Raw genomic sequence first — 14,702 nt, 5'->3', positions numbered from 1 at the left:
TGCCATGAAACCAAACAAATCAGGAAAAGTCATGGAAACCATCAGCGATATTTAATTCAGAAATTCTCTTTGTTAGGGAACTTAGCTGAAAGAAAACAGCTGGATGTAGTTCAACCCTCTAAATTAAAAACAATCTAACAAGGTCTATAGGGATAACTCTTTCAGCTACATATTGGAGACCAGATTCACTTCTACCAAGTAAATGTAATAGCACTCAAAGCTAGAAAGGAAATTCCTCAGAACTGAGGTAGTTTCTAAGTATCAGCACATTTTCCAATTCCTCGCAAGGCAACTTAGCTATTTACAATCCATTTTTTCCCACACATAAATTTATAATTTTTTTTCATTTTATGGTTCCATGATTTATTTTCTAAAGAAAAATAATCTAGCCAGAATATTCCTAACTCTACCAACATCATGTTTTAATAAATAACTGTCTACTTCTAGTGAAATTAAGCCTCCAGGATTGTTTATACCAGCCAAGAATATTCCATCTTTATAGCGTTGCTGAAATTTGGTGTGAAAATACAGTTGGATATAAAGCTGACCCTGAGCTAACATGTAATTAATGCTTCAATACAAAAATAGAAAATTATCCTTTATGACACAAGGGTGGAATAGAGCAAACCCTCTCTCTCTCTGGATTGCTGTCTTGGCCAGACCCCAGTGTCTAGCCAGACCTAAAGGCTACCCAAAGCAGGAGGAGACGTGCAGAATAATTTTGAGTCTTTCCACAGACTTAACTTTTGCTAAACTCTTTTAAAAATTATTTCATCTTTTTTCCTTAAAAATATACATTTCTTTCACTCATGAGTTGCCGTTCACCACAAAACTGTTCCAACTGCAAAAGCACAGGTAGAGAGACGAGGGTGTCTTGGGTAGTGCTGAAAAGCTACAGACACTGGGCATCAGCTTCCTGGAGACCAAACACACCAAACAGGAGATATCTTCAGCCCTGCCAGCTCCTACTCCCATCTGCCTGCAACAGTGCCTGAGCCTTCCCTTTTGTCCCCATCGGAAACAAAACTCTTGTAAGAACAAACCCAACACCCCCCGCCTACCCTCCCACAAAGGAGTCCTTAAAAACACAACCAAAACAATTAAAAGATCAATCCAGCATTCACCTAACAAATTTGCAGACAAGACACATGTTGGCATTTGGATCTGTGAGAAGACAAGTTGCTTCCAACTGAACAAGTTTAATGTCTCATTCCCATGGGAGATGCACGTCAGGAACTGCCCCACGGAAGTTACAGCTAATTGCAAGGATCTCGGGGAACAAACAACAGCTCTTCTTAGTGTCCGCAGAATGGGAATTCTCTGTAGTCCCTTCCAATTTAACCAAATCTCCTGTAAAGAAAGCACAACCTGCTCCTGGCATCGACGCCCTACGCGAACGGAGCCCTTGGCACGCTGACCAGCTCTGCCTTCACCTTCTGTTTTACCACATAATAAAAACAAATGACTTCCACTTCTCTCCAGATAAGGCAACTAACATAATGTGGATAAATGGGAATTTAACTACATGAAACATTTTCTGCTTGTTGGGCAATTATTTTTTCCCCCATAAGATAACATGATAAATAAAACCTGCTTCTGTACAGATATTTCTCATTTCAGAAACACATACTTGTTACAGGCCAAGAGAAGACCCTGGGGTTTTGTTTTCATAAGAAATACAGTAAAAGAAAAAAAAAAAAGAAGTGATAAAGACACAAATGCAGAGCTAACTACAGGCTTGTATATACATTTTTGTTATCCACCTCTAACATGGACTCTTGGTGAACGGGATAAACTGGTAGTCCCTGCTCCTGTTATTCCCAGAATAGCAAGGGAAAAAAAAAATCAGTATCTTAAAACCAGTGGCAACATAGTAAAAACTGTACACTGTTGTCCATTAACTTAAAAAGCGAAGTCTCTAGATGGTATAAAAGTGAAAGCAGGTGCCTTCTACCTTTGATAATAAAAGTCTTTCCCCCCCCTCTATGCTGCACAATTATCTCCATTGTCTTTGCATGGCCAAGAACAAAATGCTAAGGAGCAAGGCTGCTTGTGATAGACTGCTCCTGGTAGCGGCAGAAGTGTTCACGTTCTTATCGCTCTTGTTGGAGTTCACAGCGACCTCAGTGGCGTTGAACTCGAACTCTGGGGAGCACTGCTGGAGCTCACAGCCGCTGCCGCTCTCCTCCCCGCTGCTCTCCTCACCTGTGGGAGACAAATACCTGCTGTCCTCCTCTGCTGTCTGCAGCACATGGCTTCACTTGCAGAAGACAGCGAGGGGAAACAAAAAGGCAAGAGTGGGGCTGTTTTGATACTGAGAAGATGTAAGTGTGGGTCCTCAGGTTACTGTGACATCAGGGCAATGTGTGCTTGCAGCCCCAGTAAGCCAACCACATCCTGGGCTGCACCAAAAGCAGTGCGATCATCAGGTCAAGGGAGTGGGTTCACTTCTCTTACTCTGCTCATGAGATCCCACCTGGAGTAGTGCATACAGTTCTCGGCCCTCAGCATAGGAAGGATCTGCTGGAGCGAGTCCAGAGGAGGCTACAAAAATGATCAGAAGCTGGAACACCTCTCATATGAGGACAGGCTGAGAGAGCTGAGGTTGTTCAACCAGGAGAAGAGCAGGCCCTGGTGAGACCTTATTTTGGCCTTTCAATACTTTGAGGGGACTTATAAGAAAGACAGGGACAAACTTTTCAGCAGGGCCTGTTCTGATAGAATGAGGAGTAACAGTTTTAAACTAAAAGAGGGTAGATTTAGCCTAAACATAAGGAAGAAAATTCTTATGACATGGGTGGTGTTTCATTGGCACAGGTTGCCTGGAGAGGTGGTTCTCTGGAAACACTCAAGATTAGGCTGGATGGACAGGGCTCTGAGCAACCTGACCTCATTGAAAATGTCACTGCTTATTGCAGGGGGTTTGGACTCCATAACATTTAAAGGCCCTTTCCAACCCAACCCATTCTATGACTATGGGAACAACCCTCCTCACACAGCCTGTCGGAGATGCCACTTCCCACTCTCTTTACTAACACACCTACCTACAGCTGAAGCTTAACAGGCTACCCGGTGGTAGTTAGCATGAAATCCAATTAAAAAGGGAATAAGAAAAAGCAAAAGACAAACAAGAGCAAACATACTTATGTCAATGAAGTCCACATCATTCCCACTGTACGCATTCTTCAGTTTGTTGGTCATCACCCGCAGGGCCATGATTTGCCGGCGAATCACCATGTCTGGCTTGGTAATATCAACTTCCACCTCTGGGTTATTCACTTGACTTGCTAAGCCATTTCCAGTCACTGCAAAGTCAAACCGTAAAAGAAACCATTCCTTCTGGTACCAGAGCTTCAGCTCGGTGGGATCCCATGCCAAAGGGTGACAACCATGGGAACTCAGCAATGACATCCCTATTTTCAGTCTGGTGATATTCTGAGCCAAACATGATCTTCCCAAGTACTAAACTTCACAAAGACCTTCTCTGACTTCTTACCCCATTTCCCCTTTCTGCAGCCTCTGCAGCATGTGGAATTAAACACTGTTTTCATTTATGCTGTGCCACAAGGGCAAGGGAAGGACCATTTTCTCCCCAACTTGAAAAGAGAAGGAAGATCTGGGGTTTATAGTAATAATGGCTTTCAACAGCATAAATCAGCTTGCTGCAGGCAACAGAGCAAAACAAGCTGCTGAGACGCCTTGATGCCCAGTTAGATGACATTTTTGGAAAAATGACCTTCAAGGCCGTAGTTATCCCACAGAAACCTATAGTAACTGTTGGAGGCAAGAGTGTCATTCTGTCTTTGAGTAATGCATCTTAACCATCAAGCTGGGGGGGATATTGAATGTGTGCTTCTCACCATGCAGACATGAGACACAATTTCCCTAATAACTCCAGCAGGAGAAACACCCGTGATGCTGAAGATGAGGTCTTGTGACTCCACACAGTGGAGCATGGAAAAGCCAAGCTGCTTAGTCTGAGAAGATGTGCATGTTCAGGTCTGCACACACATACAGCCTCTTGGTTTAAAAGAGACTGAGTGCCAAAACCCAACAGAATACATCTCCTGACACAGGTATTTGGAGTATCATCTTATAGAGCGGGGCCAGGACATATTTCTCCTTCCTCTGATCACCTGACTCGCTAGAAAAATCAGTTTAACAGAAGAAAACACTACTTTTCTCAGTTATGATGCCAACATCAGTACCATGAGAGTGAAGAAAAGCCTTTAGCACATCCTACGGATCTTGGAGACCAGGCAGTGAGATATAACCATACATCTGAAGAGCATGCTCAAACCCTGTCCTGTACACAGGAGTGACAATGATGATGATTATTGGTGGTGGTTGTTATTATTTGTGATCTGTATTATATGTTTCAAAGAAGTCAGAGATCAAACTGTGGAAGGCTACCAAACTTTTAGCTTATTGGAGTCACAGAGAAAATACTAATGGCAAAGAAAATTATCTTGTGCAAGCCACATAGGATGTTCAGCCTCCACTCTGTCTCCTTGCCCAGTGCTACCAAGTCCCCATCTGCTCTCCATACTGGTACAGACCCTCACACACGCTGGGGATATCTGCTGTGAAAAGTCCTGTAGAGGCTGCTGATATGCAAGATTTCAGGAGGCAGAGCCATTTCTTGTCACAGAGACCCAAAGCATCACTCTGGCCCAGCACAGCAGTTTTCGGCTCACACAAAACAGTGTAAAATTTATGAGGCATGGCTTAGTTCTGTGGCCCAAAAATATCAGGGCAAAAACTGCTATTATTTAGAAAAACTGCTGGAAAACCCCAGGACAACTGGTTTTTTTCATAGAACATCTTGGATTGTGCTTATTTCCTCAGTAAGCAAACAGAAACAACAACAAAAAAAGAAACTTCCGTTTCCAAAATAAAAGTTAAACAGTTACATAAACCATATGACAGAAAAACTTTGTCTTATTCATGTGTTGGCAATTTCTTTCTTACAAGAAAAAGAAAGAAAAAAAAGAAAAGAGTTTTGTAACTCTTTTTACATAAAAAGTGTGAATGAAACCAGAAACCACTGGCCCCCTTGTGCAACTGACCTCAGCAGCACAGAAGGTCTCTGGCCTCCATCTACCCTGCCCTTGCTCAATAAAGAAACCAGTCCTTGGTGGAAACTCCAACTGGGGGCACTGGGGCAACAACACTGACAGATGATATGAGCATCCCTGTTCTGTGCCCATGATACAGGATTTTGTACAGGTCATCTCCCCTAAACCATGAACAATAGTAAGAGGCTTTAAGTCCAAGGAGAGATGCCCTATCTGGGTATCTACACTCAGTTCTCTCCTCTAACTTTGACATTGTGTTCCAGCTCTCCCATCTACAGAAACAAAAGGGGTAATGGCAGCAGCCTGTCTTGGGGCAGCTGGGGTCACTCCTGGTGGAGAAGAGGGCTCAGGGAGAGTGGTCAGCATGCTGGGAAAGGCTGGAATGAGAGGGAGAGGGTTAACCAGGGGCCACAGCATTGCCAAACCTGCTCTTGGCGCTCCCGTTCCAGCACTCATTCTCATTGACAGTGCCTACAGACATCTTTTCATCATTGCAAATGTTGCCAGGGAGAGATGACCAAAATTTTTTGGCTTGCTTCAGCTTCTCTTTCACATCAGTAACCTATTAAATAAAAGAAAAAAAAGAAACATGAGACATAATCCAGAATACCAAACGCTCATTAAAAGTGAAGTAGGGAAGGTATTTTTTATCACAACAGACGTGTACAGGCCAGATCTTCTGGCTGCATGTTTTGATGGTTGATTTACTTTTTTAATACAAAATTAAACACTGCTCCTCAAACACATATTACTCATAAGCCAAGCCTTTAACACAGGCACTTCTCTGACATAGAAGCGTTGAGGTAATTCATGTCTAGAGCCATGGGCAGATTACACCCCTCAGACAGTTTAAGACAGCCAGGGAATATTAAGAAACACTATAAATTAAAAATGGAAAATTATACGCTGTGGCACATGGGTGTGAAGCACCTGTGTGGCACCAGCAAGACCAGGCACCCACCAGTCTGTCCAGGCTCGTGCCAGCTGCAGTAGTTGGCCTTTCCTCTGGGTTGTAGGGTCTGAAACGAGCACTGAAACCACTTTCAGAGACAGAGCGAGCAGTCCGGCCCTGGGCAAGTGTTTTTGGTTGGCCACATCCCTGGAAAACCTGCATGAGAGAAGGAAAGGATTTTATAAAACAGGAAGTCACAAGACTTTCCCTTCTCCGGGGTCCAACCCAGCCACAAAATAATATATCAGCTTTATATATACTTGAAAGGGCAGTAAAGAAAAACATATTGACAAGAACAGGGAAATGAAACATATTGGATAAATAAATCCCAAGTATCCTCTTGGCCCATTTACCTTCTGAGACACTTGCATGCTGTTCTCCTGCATGTTCATGATTGCATCTGAAATCTTCACGTCAATGGGGTCCATGACAGACTCAATGTTGAAGGGACCCTCCAGCCTCTCTGCTACCAGCAGCATTGAATCTAATGCACAGAGAGAAAAATGAAGCTTTTTAGTGGAGCAGCTTTAAGACTAACAGGTAACAAGGATAACAGTTTGAGCATACAGACATTAAACACCGTAGTGTCTCCTCTGACCAGCACACATCTCCAGGAAACATTTTGCTCCATTCTCAGAGCCTACACCTTCAGCAGGCACTTACAGGCTGCCAGCACCAAACCATGGGCTCATATACATCAAAAGCCATGTTAAACGAGGGAGAGCCATTGCAGCCTGCCAACAGCAGCCTGTAATCAGCTCCTCCCATCAGAACAAGCATTACTAACACCCTCCTCTCCATGCTCATTTATTAAAGGTTGCCTTGTGTCATTTGTTTTTCAAGACTGGCCACTGGCTTCCTCATGCTGGCCCTGAGCACAAGACGGCAACACACAAGGGTCCAAGATGATCCTTGATACCATCTCTCCCTCATGGCCAGCTACAGGCTTTTTTGTGCCTGGGGAAGCCAAGGGATTGCACCTCCTAACATTACACAGACAATTTGCTCAAGGGAGTCTGCATGAGACCAGGGTTAATGCTGTGCACTCATGATGTATTTGGCACATCTCTAGGCAAGGGCAGACAGAAAAGTCCCTCAGCCAACACTGGGTCAACCCCTCCCATGTCAACATGCACGTCCTCATCAAATGCATCATTAAACACAGCAGCTACTGAGCATCCACTACTTCCTCTGGGAAATTATTATTGGCATTAAGGCTTTCACCCTGCACTTCATTTAAGCCCTCTCTCCAGTTCTCCTCTAGAAGGTGCCTCCAGGTACAAACCTGGCACTAAGTTCTTGTCTCTTCACACCCATTGCAACCTTAATTTAATGCTGGTTTTCACTGTGGGCCCTCAACCCCAAAGCATTTGCTGGTCTCCTCTCCTGCATCACTTCATGATGTTCTGCCACAAACTCATCTTTTTCCAGTTGCATTTAATTCTTCAATTTTTCCTAGCCTGAGTGACGAGGGAGGCCAGGACACTGCAGCCCCTCTGGCCCCAAGGAACTCCTCCCTGCTCCTAAGATACGCCTGTTCCCTTCCATTAAGGAGAAATGGGCGTTTCACAGTCAGTCTATTAATCTTGAAAAGTGTTTCTCATGACATTCATCCTCCTCCTAAATGCAGAAGGTACTTTCAACAAGCAGAAAACTTCTGTGGGCTCTGGCTATCAGTTAAAGCCCTATAAAGAAATTCCACATACTGAACAATTTAGTAATAGTACTGCCTTAGCATCCACATCATGTTAAACTACATTAAAACCCCCAAAAACTGATAACAAATATACAGTTAAGCTATTTGTGTATGCAAAATAATAACAATAATAATCTCATCATCCTCTACCAAAACCCCTACATGAGTGCAGATGCCTTCCTAGCCTGTAAATCCACTTTTATAAGGCAACTCAATATTCTAAAGATTTGCTGGATGTTAGCTAAAGGACTATCAGTCCATTAACCCACCCTCACTCACACAGCTCCACCAAGGTGTGGGTGTTTAGGGAGTGAACCCTGTGAGGAGCTGGAGGCCCCAGGAAAGCCCCTTGCTCCATAGGCACACATCAGCATCAATGACAGAGCTGCTGCAGGGCCTGGCTGGAATTTAGCCGTCAGGAACTACAAACAGGTCTGAACTAAATGCATGTAAAAAAAAAAAAGAAAAAAAAAGAGGGGAAAAAAAGAGAAGGTAATAACAAATGAAACAAAGAGTCTTAGACTGTATTGTGGTGGGCTCCAATAAAGTGATGCTTCAAATCTCTGAGTAATGACTGCTAGCATGAATATACCATTGTGCCGGAGGAGAGAAAAATGCTTTTGATGTGCTACCAAATGGAGACTTTTGTAAACAAGTGGAGCACAACTTAAATGTGTTCATCATTGTCAAAGCTTTTGGGGTTTTTCACGCGCATAAAGAACATCTCGGCACAGTTTGCAGGAAGCCTCTCATTTAAAATAAAAATATTATGAATAGACAGATAATAAAACACACAAAATGCACAGGGTTGTTTTTTTTAAAAAACGTAAAATCATTCCATTTTGTAACTACTTAATTCTCTGAGTGGCCAGGAAAGGCCACAGATCAATAAAGTGTTTGTGAAAGACTGAAAGGAAACATAAACCCCAATTCTTCTGGCTGTTTGGCATCTTTGTAAACTTTGAGCCGGGCAGGCCATCCACAAGACCATGGGAATGTAGAGCGAATTGGGTCCTTTGTTAGCAGGGGTGCCATGGCGTTCCATGTATCACAGCCCAGGAATGCAGCCTCTGCTTTGACTGCCGATAGAGAAAATGCATTCGGCCTCCAGCAGAGCTGCCAAAGCTGGCGAGAAAAGATAAGGAAAGTAATAATTGGAGTTGGGATTGATACTGGCAAGGAGAGCTAAATGAAATAAACTTTCATTAAAAAGGGGGAGGGGGGAAAGGGACTGAGTGTGGGGGACTCCCCTGCATCCACAGTCTGGATTTTGGAAGCATCCTGCAAACTTTTCCCTCCCACCAGGAGCTGGCTGGTGTCCCCAGCAGCAGTGGTGGTGAGCAGAGGTTCCCTCTGGCAGCCTGTCTGGCGTTAATAGGGCTGGCTGGGGTTCAGGGTACCACTAGCATCATTGCCTGTAGGATGGGAAACATGCTGCTCTAGCACCAGGAATGAAGCTTTGCAGCAACTCATCTCCCCCAGAAGATTTTCCATTTTTAGTAGGGAGGAATTGATTATAAATAACAATTATTTTGCCCCAGCTCTGGTGCAAAGTAATTGATATTTCTAAGTCACAGTGAGGTGGCTCAGCTTTGCTTCACAAAAAAAAAAGTAAAAAAAAGTTTGGCAGAGTGAAAAATGTACTCTGGCCATGTATTACAAACACACAGCATGACAAAGACTGTCTCTCCTTCCTGTGATGGGGAGATAGAAGTGGATTTGGGGGGGGAAAAAAACCCTCAAGCCACACCATCTAGCACCATCCCTTAAAGACCCTTTTCCTCTTGCATACATTTGTCCTTGCTAGTGGCATTGAGACAATCCTTGGCAACAAAGCACCTCGCTCTCATGAAGGAAAGCAATTCTTTCGCATTGTGCCACCAATAATCAGAAACCCACATCTTCAGCCTCACTGTCTGACTTGAAGAACAAAAGGCAGTTTTCAGTCTTAACCCCAAGATCTGATTTAAAAGGAGAGGAAAGGAGGGGGAAGACCTTGACCATTCATTAACAACAATCTTTTTTTTATTTTTTTTAAGGGGAAAAAAAAATCTTTGCACACAAAGTAGTACTCCAGATATGTATATGGAGCCTGAATTCGACATCTTTGAGCAGAGTAAACCTTTGTGGGGGTAAAAAAAAAAAAAATCATGAAAAGGCACTGGAGATTAACACTGTTCATTCAGGAAAGCTCCAACCCCCCAATAGCTTGTTTGAAACAAAGTATACCCCTGTCTAATTGGTGTACAATTGTGTCAGGAATAGAGGGAGAAATAATTTAGATAGTTAAAGGGGAGAAAAGAGTACAATTCAGTCATTATTTCATACTCTGCAGCTTTAAATGGTACTTTGGAGAAATAAGGAATTACAAAGTCTTCTTGTCTCAAAAAACCTACAAACTTTACATCCCAGCTTGGAAAAGCCTTACTTACATAAGTGACTTACATATAGACCCACTAATACACACAAGATGCATATTTCATACATTAAAGGGGAGAAAAGAGTACAATTCAGTCATTATTTCATACTCTGCAGCTTTAAATGGTACTTTGGAGAAATAAGGAATTACAAAGTCTTCTTGTCTCAAAAAACCTACAAACTTTACATCCCAGCTTGGAAAAGCCTTACTTACATAAGTGACTTACATATAGACCCACTAATACACACAAGATGCATATTTCATACACACACACACACAGATTAGACTTAATTTGGAAAAGCCTTACTTACATAAGTGACTTACATATAGACCCACTAATACACACAAGATGCGTATTTCATACACACACACACACAGATTCATATAGACTTGCAGCATTTGTTGTCTCCCATTTAATTTATTTTGTTAGGTTCAAAATCTGATTTTGACTCGTAATAAATCATTGCCATATCTTAGTACTTAAACCCACAATGCAAAAATCACATTGTGCTCATACAGGTGGGGTTTGGGGTTTTTTCGTAGGGTGGTTTTGGGGGGATTTTTTGGGGTCATGTTTAGTTATTTAATTGTTTAAACCTTTAAACACAGACACAAGATATTTGTGGCATATGCCCTGCCCTAAACACCAGATCTATTTAATTTAATTTGCCTCGAGTGGCAAATTGAGATAGAAACCAAAATCTGGAACATAACCAGCACCTGTTCAGTTATTAAACTGTCTAAAGAAAGCACAGCTTAAGTTTTCTGTATCCCTACTCCACTGCAAGCATCAACCCAGAGTGCAAGAACCAAGCAAATACTGCCAATAAATGTAATGAAGCTTAATACCATACTTAAGTAATGAGTGGGCAAGAAGCCCCTTAGGGAGGAAGCACTGCGAGAAGAAAGCTTTGCTTCCACCCTGGAATCACACGTATTTATTTTGTCTTGTTTAATAATCTTAATTATTGTATGCAGTCCCTGATCAGTCTCGTGTGACAGGGCTCTCCAGCTTCCCTCGAGGTTCGTTTTTAGCCGCATACCACCTACAGCAATTAGCTGCTTGTGCTTTTGTCTGTTTTCTGGCATTATGCCCTTCCCTTTCATGGGATTCCTCCTTTCTACTTGGACTAGATGTTTGCAAGTCTCCTGGCTTTGAGCTATTTCAGCAACAATTGTAGTTGAAATACTTAATATTCTCATGAGAAAGACGCTGGGAGGAATGGGGGGGTGGGGTGTTAGCCTCCCAGAGAATGACTTGGAAACCCAATTTAGTGTCACATTTAACTCCCTATATGGAATACACAGGCAAAAAAAATGCCTTCTGAAAACAACACCCTGCATACACCCAGTTGGCACAGGCAGTGAAGTGAAAATCCAGTGCACAAAACACGGGAAAAGAAGTTCTAAGATTTAAATCTAGCCTGAAATGCCAACTATCAGCAATTTCCCTTTTTTTTTTTTTCTCTCTCATCTCTCTCATAGCTTAATGAAAGGGAAATCTTTCTCTCTTTTTTTTTTTTCCAGGAGTGGGATGGGAAGAGTATCACAGCCTTGTCAGTAGCAGCAGATACTTTACATGTGCACTTCATCACACATTAACTGGAGTTAAGCGACTGCTCCCAAAGGATGCTCATTCACAGATAAATCAAACCTCTTGGAAAAGGAGCACAAATGAAAATATTTAATGTTATCTATTGCCTGTGCCCCCAAAACATGATGCATTGCCAATTCTGACACGCCTCGACGCAAGGTAGAATTTAACATTTCAGTCTAAATTTGATGTGTTGAATGATACCCTCTATAAGCATGGAAGAGAAATAACAAACAGGAGGAAGAGGATGGCAAAAGCACTCACACAGCATCACACAAGACCTATAGACATTGTAAAAGCATGGTGGCTGAGTACCAAATGAGCTGTTTAAAAACAGATTCAGACACATGTCCTATTCAATTCTTGAATGTAAAATCCAGGTCTACAGCTTTCCCCAAAGCTCATCATGGCTGGCAGGGAAACTCCCAGGCTGCTGAAGAAGAAAACCGGCTTTGGGAAGGACATCTGTATGGTGACAACAACGTATAAAAAGTAGCATGGAAAAAACAGCTTGCACATGTGCTTGGTCCAGCAAGCAGACACACTCTAAGCCTACAAGCACATGGCAGCTCCATCCTCTTAAAGCTTGATGCAACAGAGGTCATTGGCACAACACAAGCTTCATTTATTTAGAAGTTAATGTGATAAGCACAAGGTGTGCTGTATACAGAGGTGTAGAAGGAAAAGATACCAAACACAGACACCTGAAGAACCTGCTGTAGCTCAGCACAGCCACTCACAAAGGTGAGGGACACTGTATGAGTGTAGACTCACATGCAGATTCAACCCATATTGCCTTACCTATAAAGATATTCCACTCAGCGTCCAAGTCCCCTTGGTTGGCCAAGCAGCCTCTCATAACATTAAAGCAGTAGTTGTAACAGGGCTTCACCGACACCAGACCTCGGCAGTGTGGGCAGTACATCATTTTCAGCAGTGCTCGTGTACCCTGAGGCGTGGGGTTCACCTTTAAAAGGGAAAAAGAAGGGAGAAGAAATTTAGACACAATAGGGTCAGCCACTGCCATCCACTCAGAGCTCTCTGCTTATGTGGTCCAGGGATCTGGGGAGAAGATGACGTGGTCTGGCTCACCTCCTTGGGTGTACCTGCCACTCCAGGGGACACAGACAGTCCCCATCTCTGCAAAACATTACTGGCACTGCAATACACCTTGTGTGTTGTGGGACCCCTCCCAGGGCTGCAAGGACAGGCACCCTGAGGGGACACACAGCAGCCAAGCTGAGGGAAGGTGGTTGAATCAAGTTGAAAGACATCACACAAGGCCACGCCATCTGAGCCCTGCTGCAAACTCATCCTGAAGATGACGCTGCTGAGATTTCTCAGGAAATATTGGCCAAGATGGGATGCCTGTCACTATCCCTGTAGCAGAGCTGTCGGGAATGTGCCCTCCTCCTCAGCAGAGCTGCAGCTTGGCTCTTCCTGGACAATCGCCCAGCAGGACTCACCAGCACAGAGACCAACTCCTTTATCTCACATTCAACACAGCATTTACATGACAGATACCCGGGTTCATTTATACTCAGCACTCATCACGCTAAGTAACCGCTAAGTAACCATTCCCCACGTCCAAAGGAGGTGGCAGCTATAACCCTGCAGCTAAGGACAAGCCGGGAGGACCCTCCAAGGCAGCACGCAACCGCTGGGCGTTCGAGTGGAGCTGCCTGCAGCAGGCACGTCACTCCTGAGCCCTCCACACGGCTATTTTCCAAAGTGACTCATGGTCATTCATGTTTGATTCACTCTCTGGCCCAGCTTCAAAACATTCATTGAAATCATTTCCACCCAGCCAGTCCAAGGAGCATTAGCTACATCCCAACACACTAGTGCCGACCACATGGTTGGTCCATCTAAAGCGTTGAACAGAGAAGCTCCCTCAAGAGCAAGTTTAAGTGTTAATTAGCCACATATGAAAACAGAAAATTAAGATGCAATCAGAGATACACTGACAAAACAGAAGCAGTCTCTGGGGTTTTAAATCACAGAATCATGGAATTTTAGGGGTTGGAATGGACCTTACAGATCAACGAGTCACAACTCCCCCTGCTATGGGCAGGGACACCTCCCTACCACACCAGGTTGCTCAAGGCTTCATCCAACCTGGCCTTGAACACTGCCAGGGTTGGGGCAGCCACAGCCTCTCTGGGCAACCTGTACCAGTGTCTCACCACCCTCACAGTAAAAAACCTTTGTCTGTTATCTAACCTAAACTTCTTATCTTTCAATTTGAACCCATTACCCCTTGTCCTATCACTGCAGCTCCAAAAGACTGTGCTGGAGAAGACACACAACATCCCTGAGAAAGAGAGAAGTCACTCCATATAAATGGCTAGAGATGTGGATGGCCTCCATATCTCATCTGCTGGAGGTCTGGAAACCAACTTCATGGCAGAGAGGACAACAGGACTGAATGGAGATGAATGTACATAAGGAAGATCTGGTACCATGTGTGTGCTGAGGACCTTACTACTGCAAAGCCCATCTCAGTGCAAGGGCTACAGAAAAACTGAACATGATCTTCTGGTGCAAAAACTAGTTGGCAACACACGAAACTAGGAGCCAACAGATTTTAACAAAAATCAGGGAAAAATCCCTACATAAGCAGGCTGACTTTGTTAATAACATCAGCGGATTTTTAACCCCTCTTTTCTTGTGAAAAGTAACAACAAATTAAAATCTGCTGCTTCTGATAACTCTGGAAAGACCACAGTTTCTCTTCAGTAGGCAAGCAAACTGTTTAGAGGGGCAGAAGGACAATTTTCTGCAGCTGATGGAGCTCAGTGCTGGATTTTAGCTGGCCAGCAATGCTCATCAGACAACACTTCACCCTTCTTTTGTCCACAAAGATGCTGTTGGCTAAGCAAAAGGAGACTCCATGTTGAAAGCTGTTTGCCAACATCTGATTCAGATGCTTCAAACCATATATACATTTTATATTTATATAT

General features: G+C 43.4%; 1 protein-coding gene across 1 annotated transcript; it reads right to left on the bottom strand.

Annotated features, from left to right (window-relative positions):
• Window positions 1–1,425: 1,425 nt before the first annotated feature.
• GPC4 (glypican 4) lies at window positions 1,426–12,706 on the bottom strand (the record flags this gene model as incomplete). The annotated part of the gene is made up of 6 exons (XM_009084684.1): window positions 1,426–2,205; window positions 3,144–3,305; window positions 5,481–5,640; window positions 6,040–6,186; window positions 6,384–6,514; window positions 12,541–12,706. Coding segments are annotated over 6 exons (975 nt in total), but the record flags the coding sequence as incomplete, so codon positions are not given.
• Between the last annotated feature and the right edge of the window lie 1,996 nt (window positions 12,707–14,702).

The sequence above is a fragment of the Acanthisitta chloris genome, unplaced genomic scaffold, assembly GCF_000695815.1.
Source record: "Acanthisitta chloris isolate BGI_N310 unplaced genomic scaffold, ASM69581v1 scaffold1521, whole genome shotgun sequence".
Taxonomy (NCBI): domain Eukaryota; kingdom Metazoa; phylum Chordata; class Aves; order Passeriformes; family Acanthisittidae; genus Acanthisitta; species Acanthisitta chloris.
Note: the sequence above shows the minus strand (reverse complement) of the source record. Positions and strands in the feature narration are given on the sequence as shown.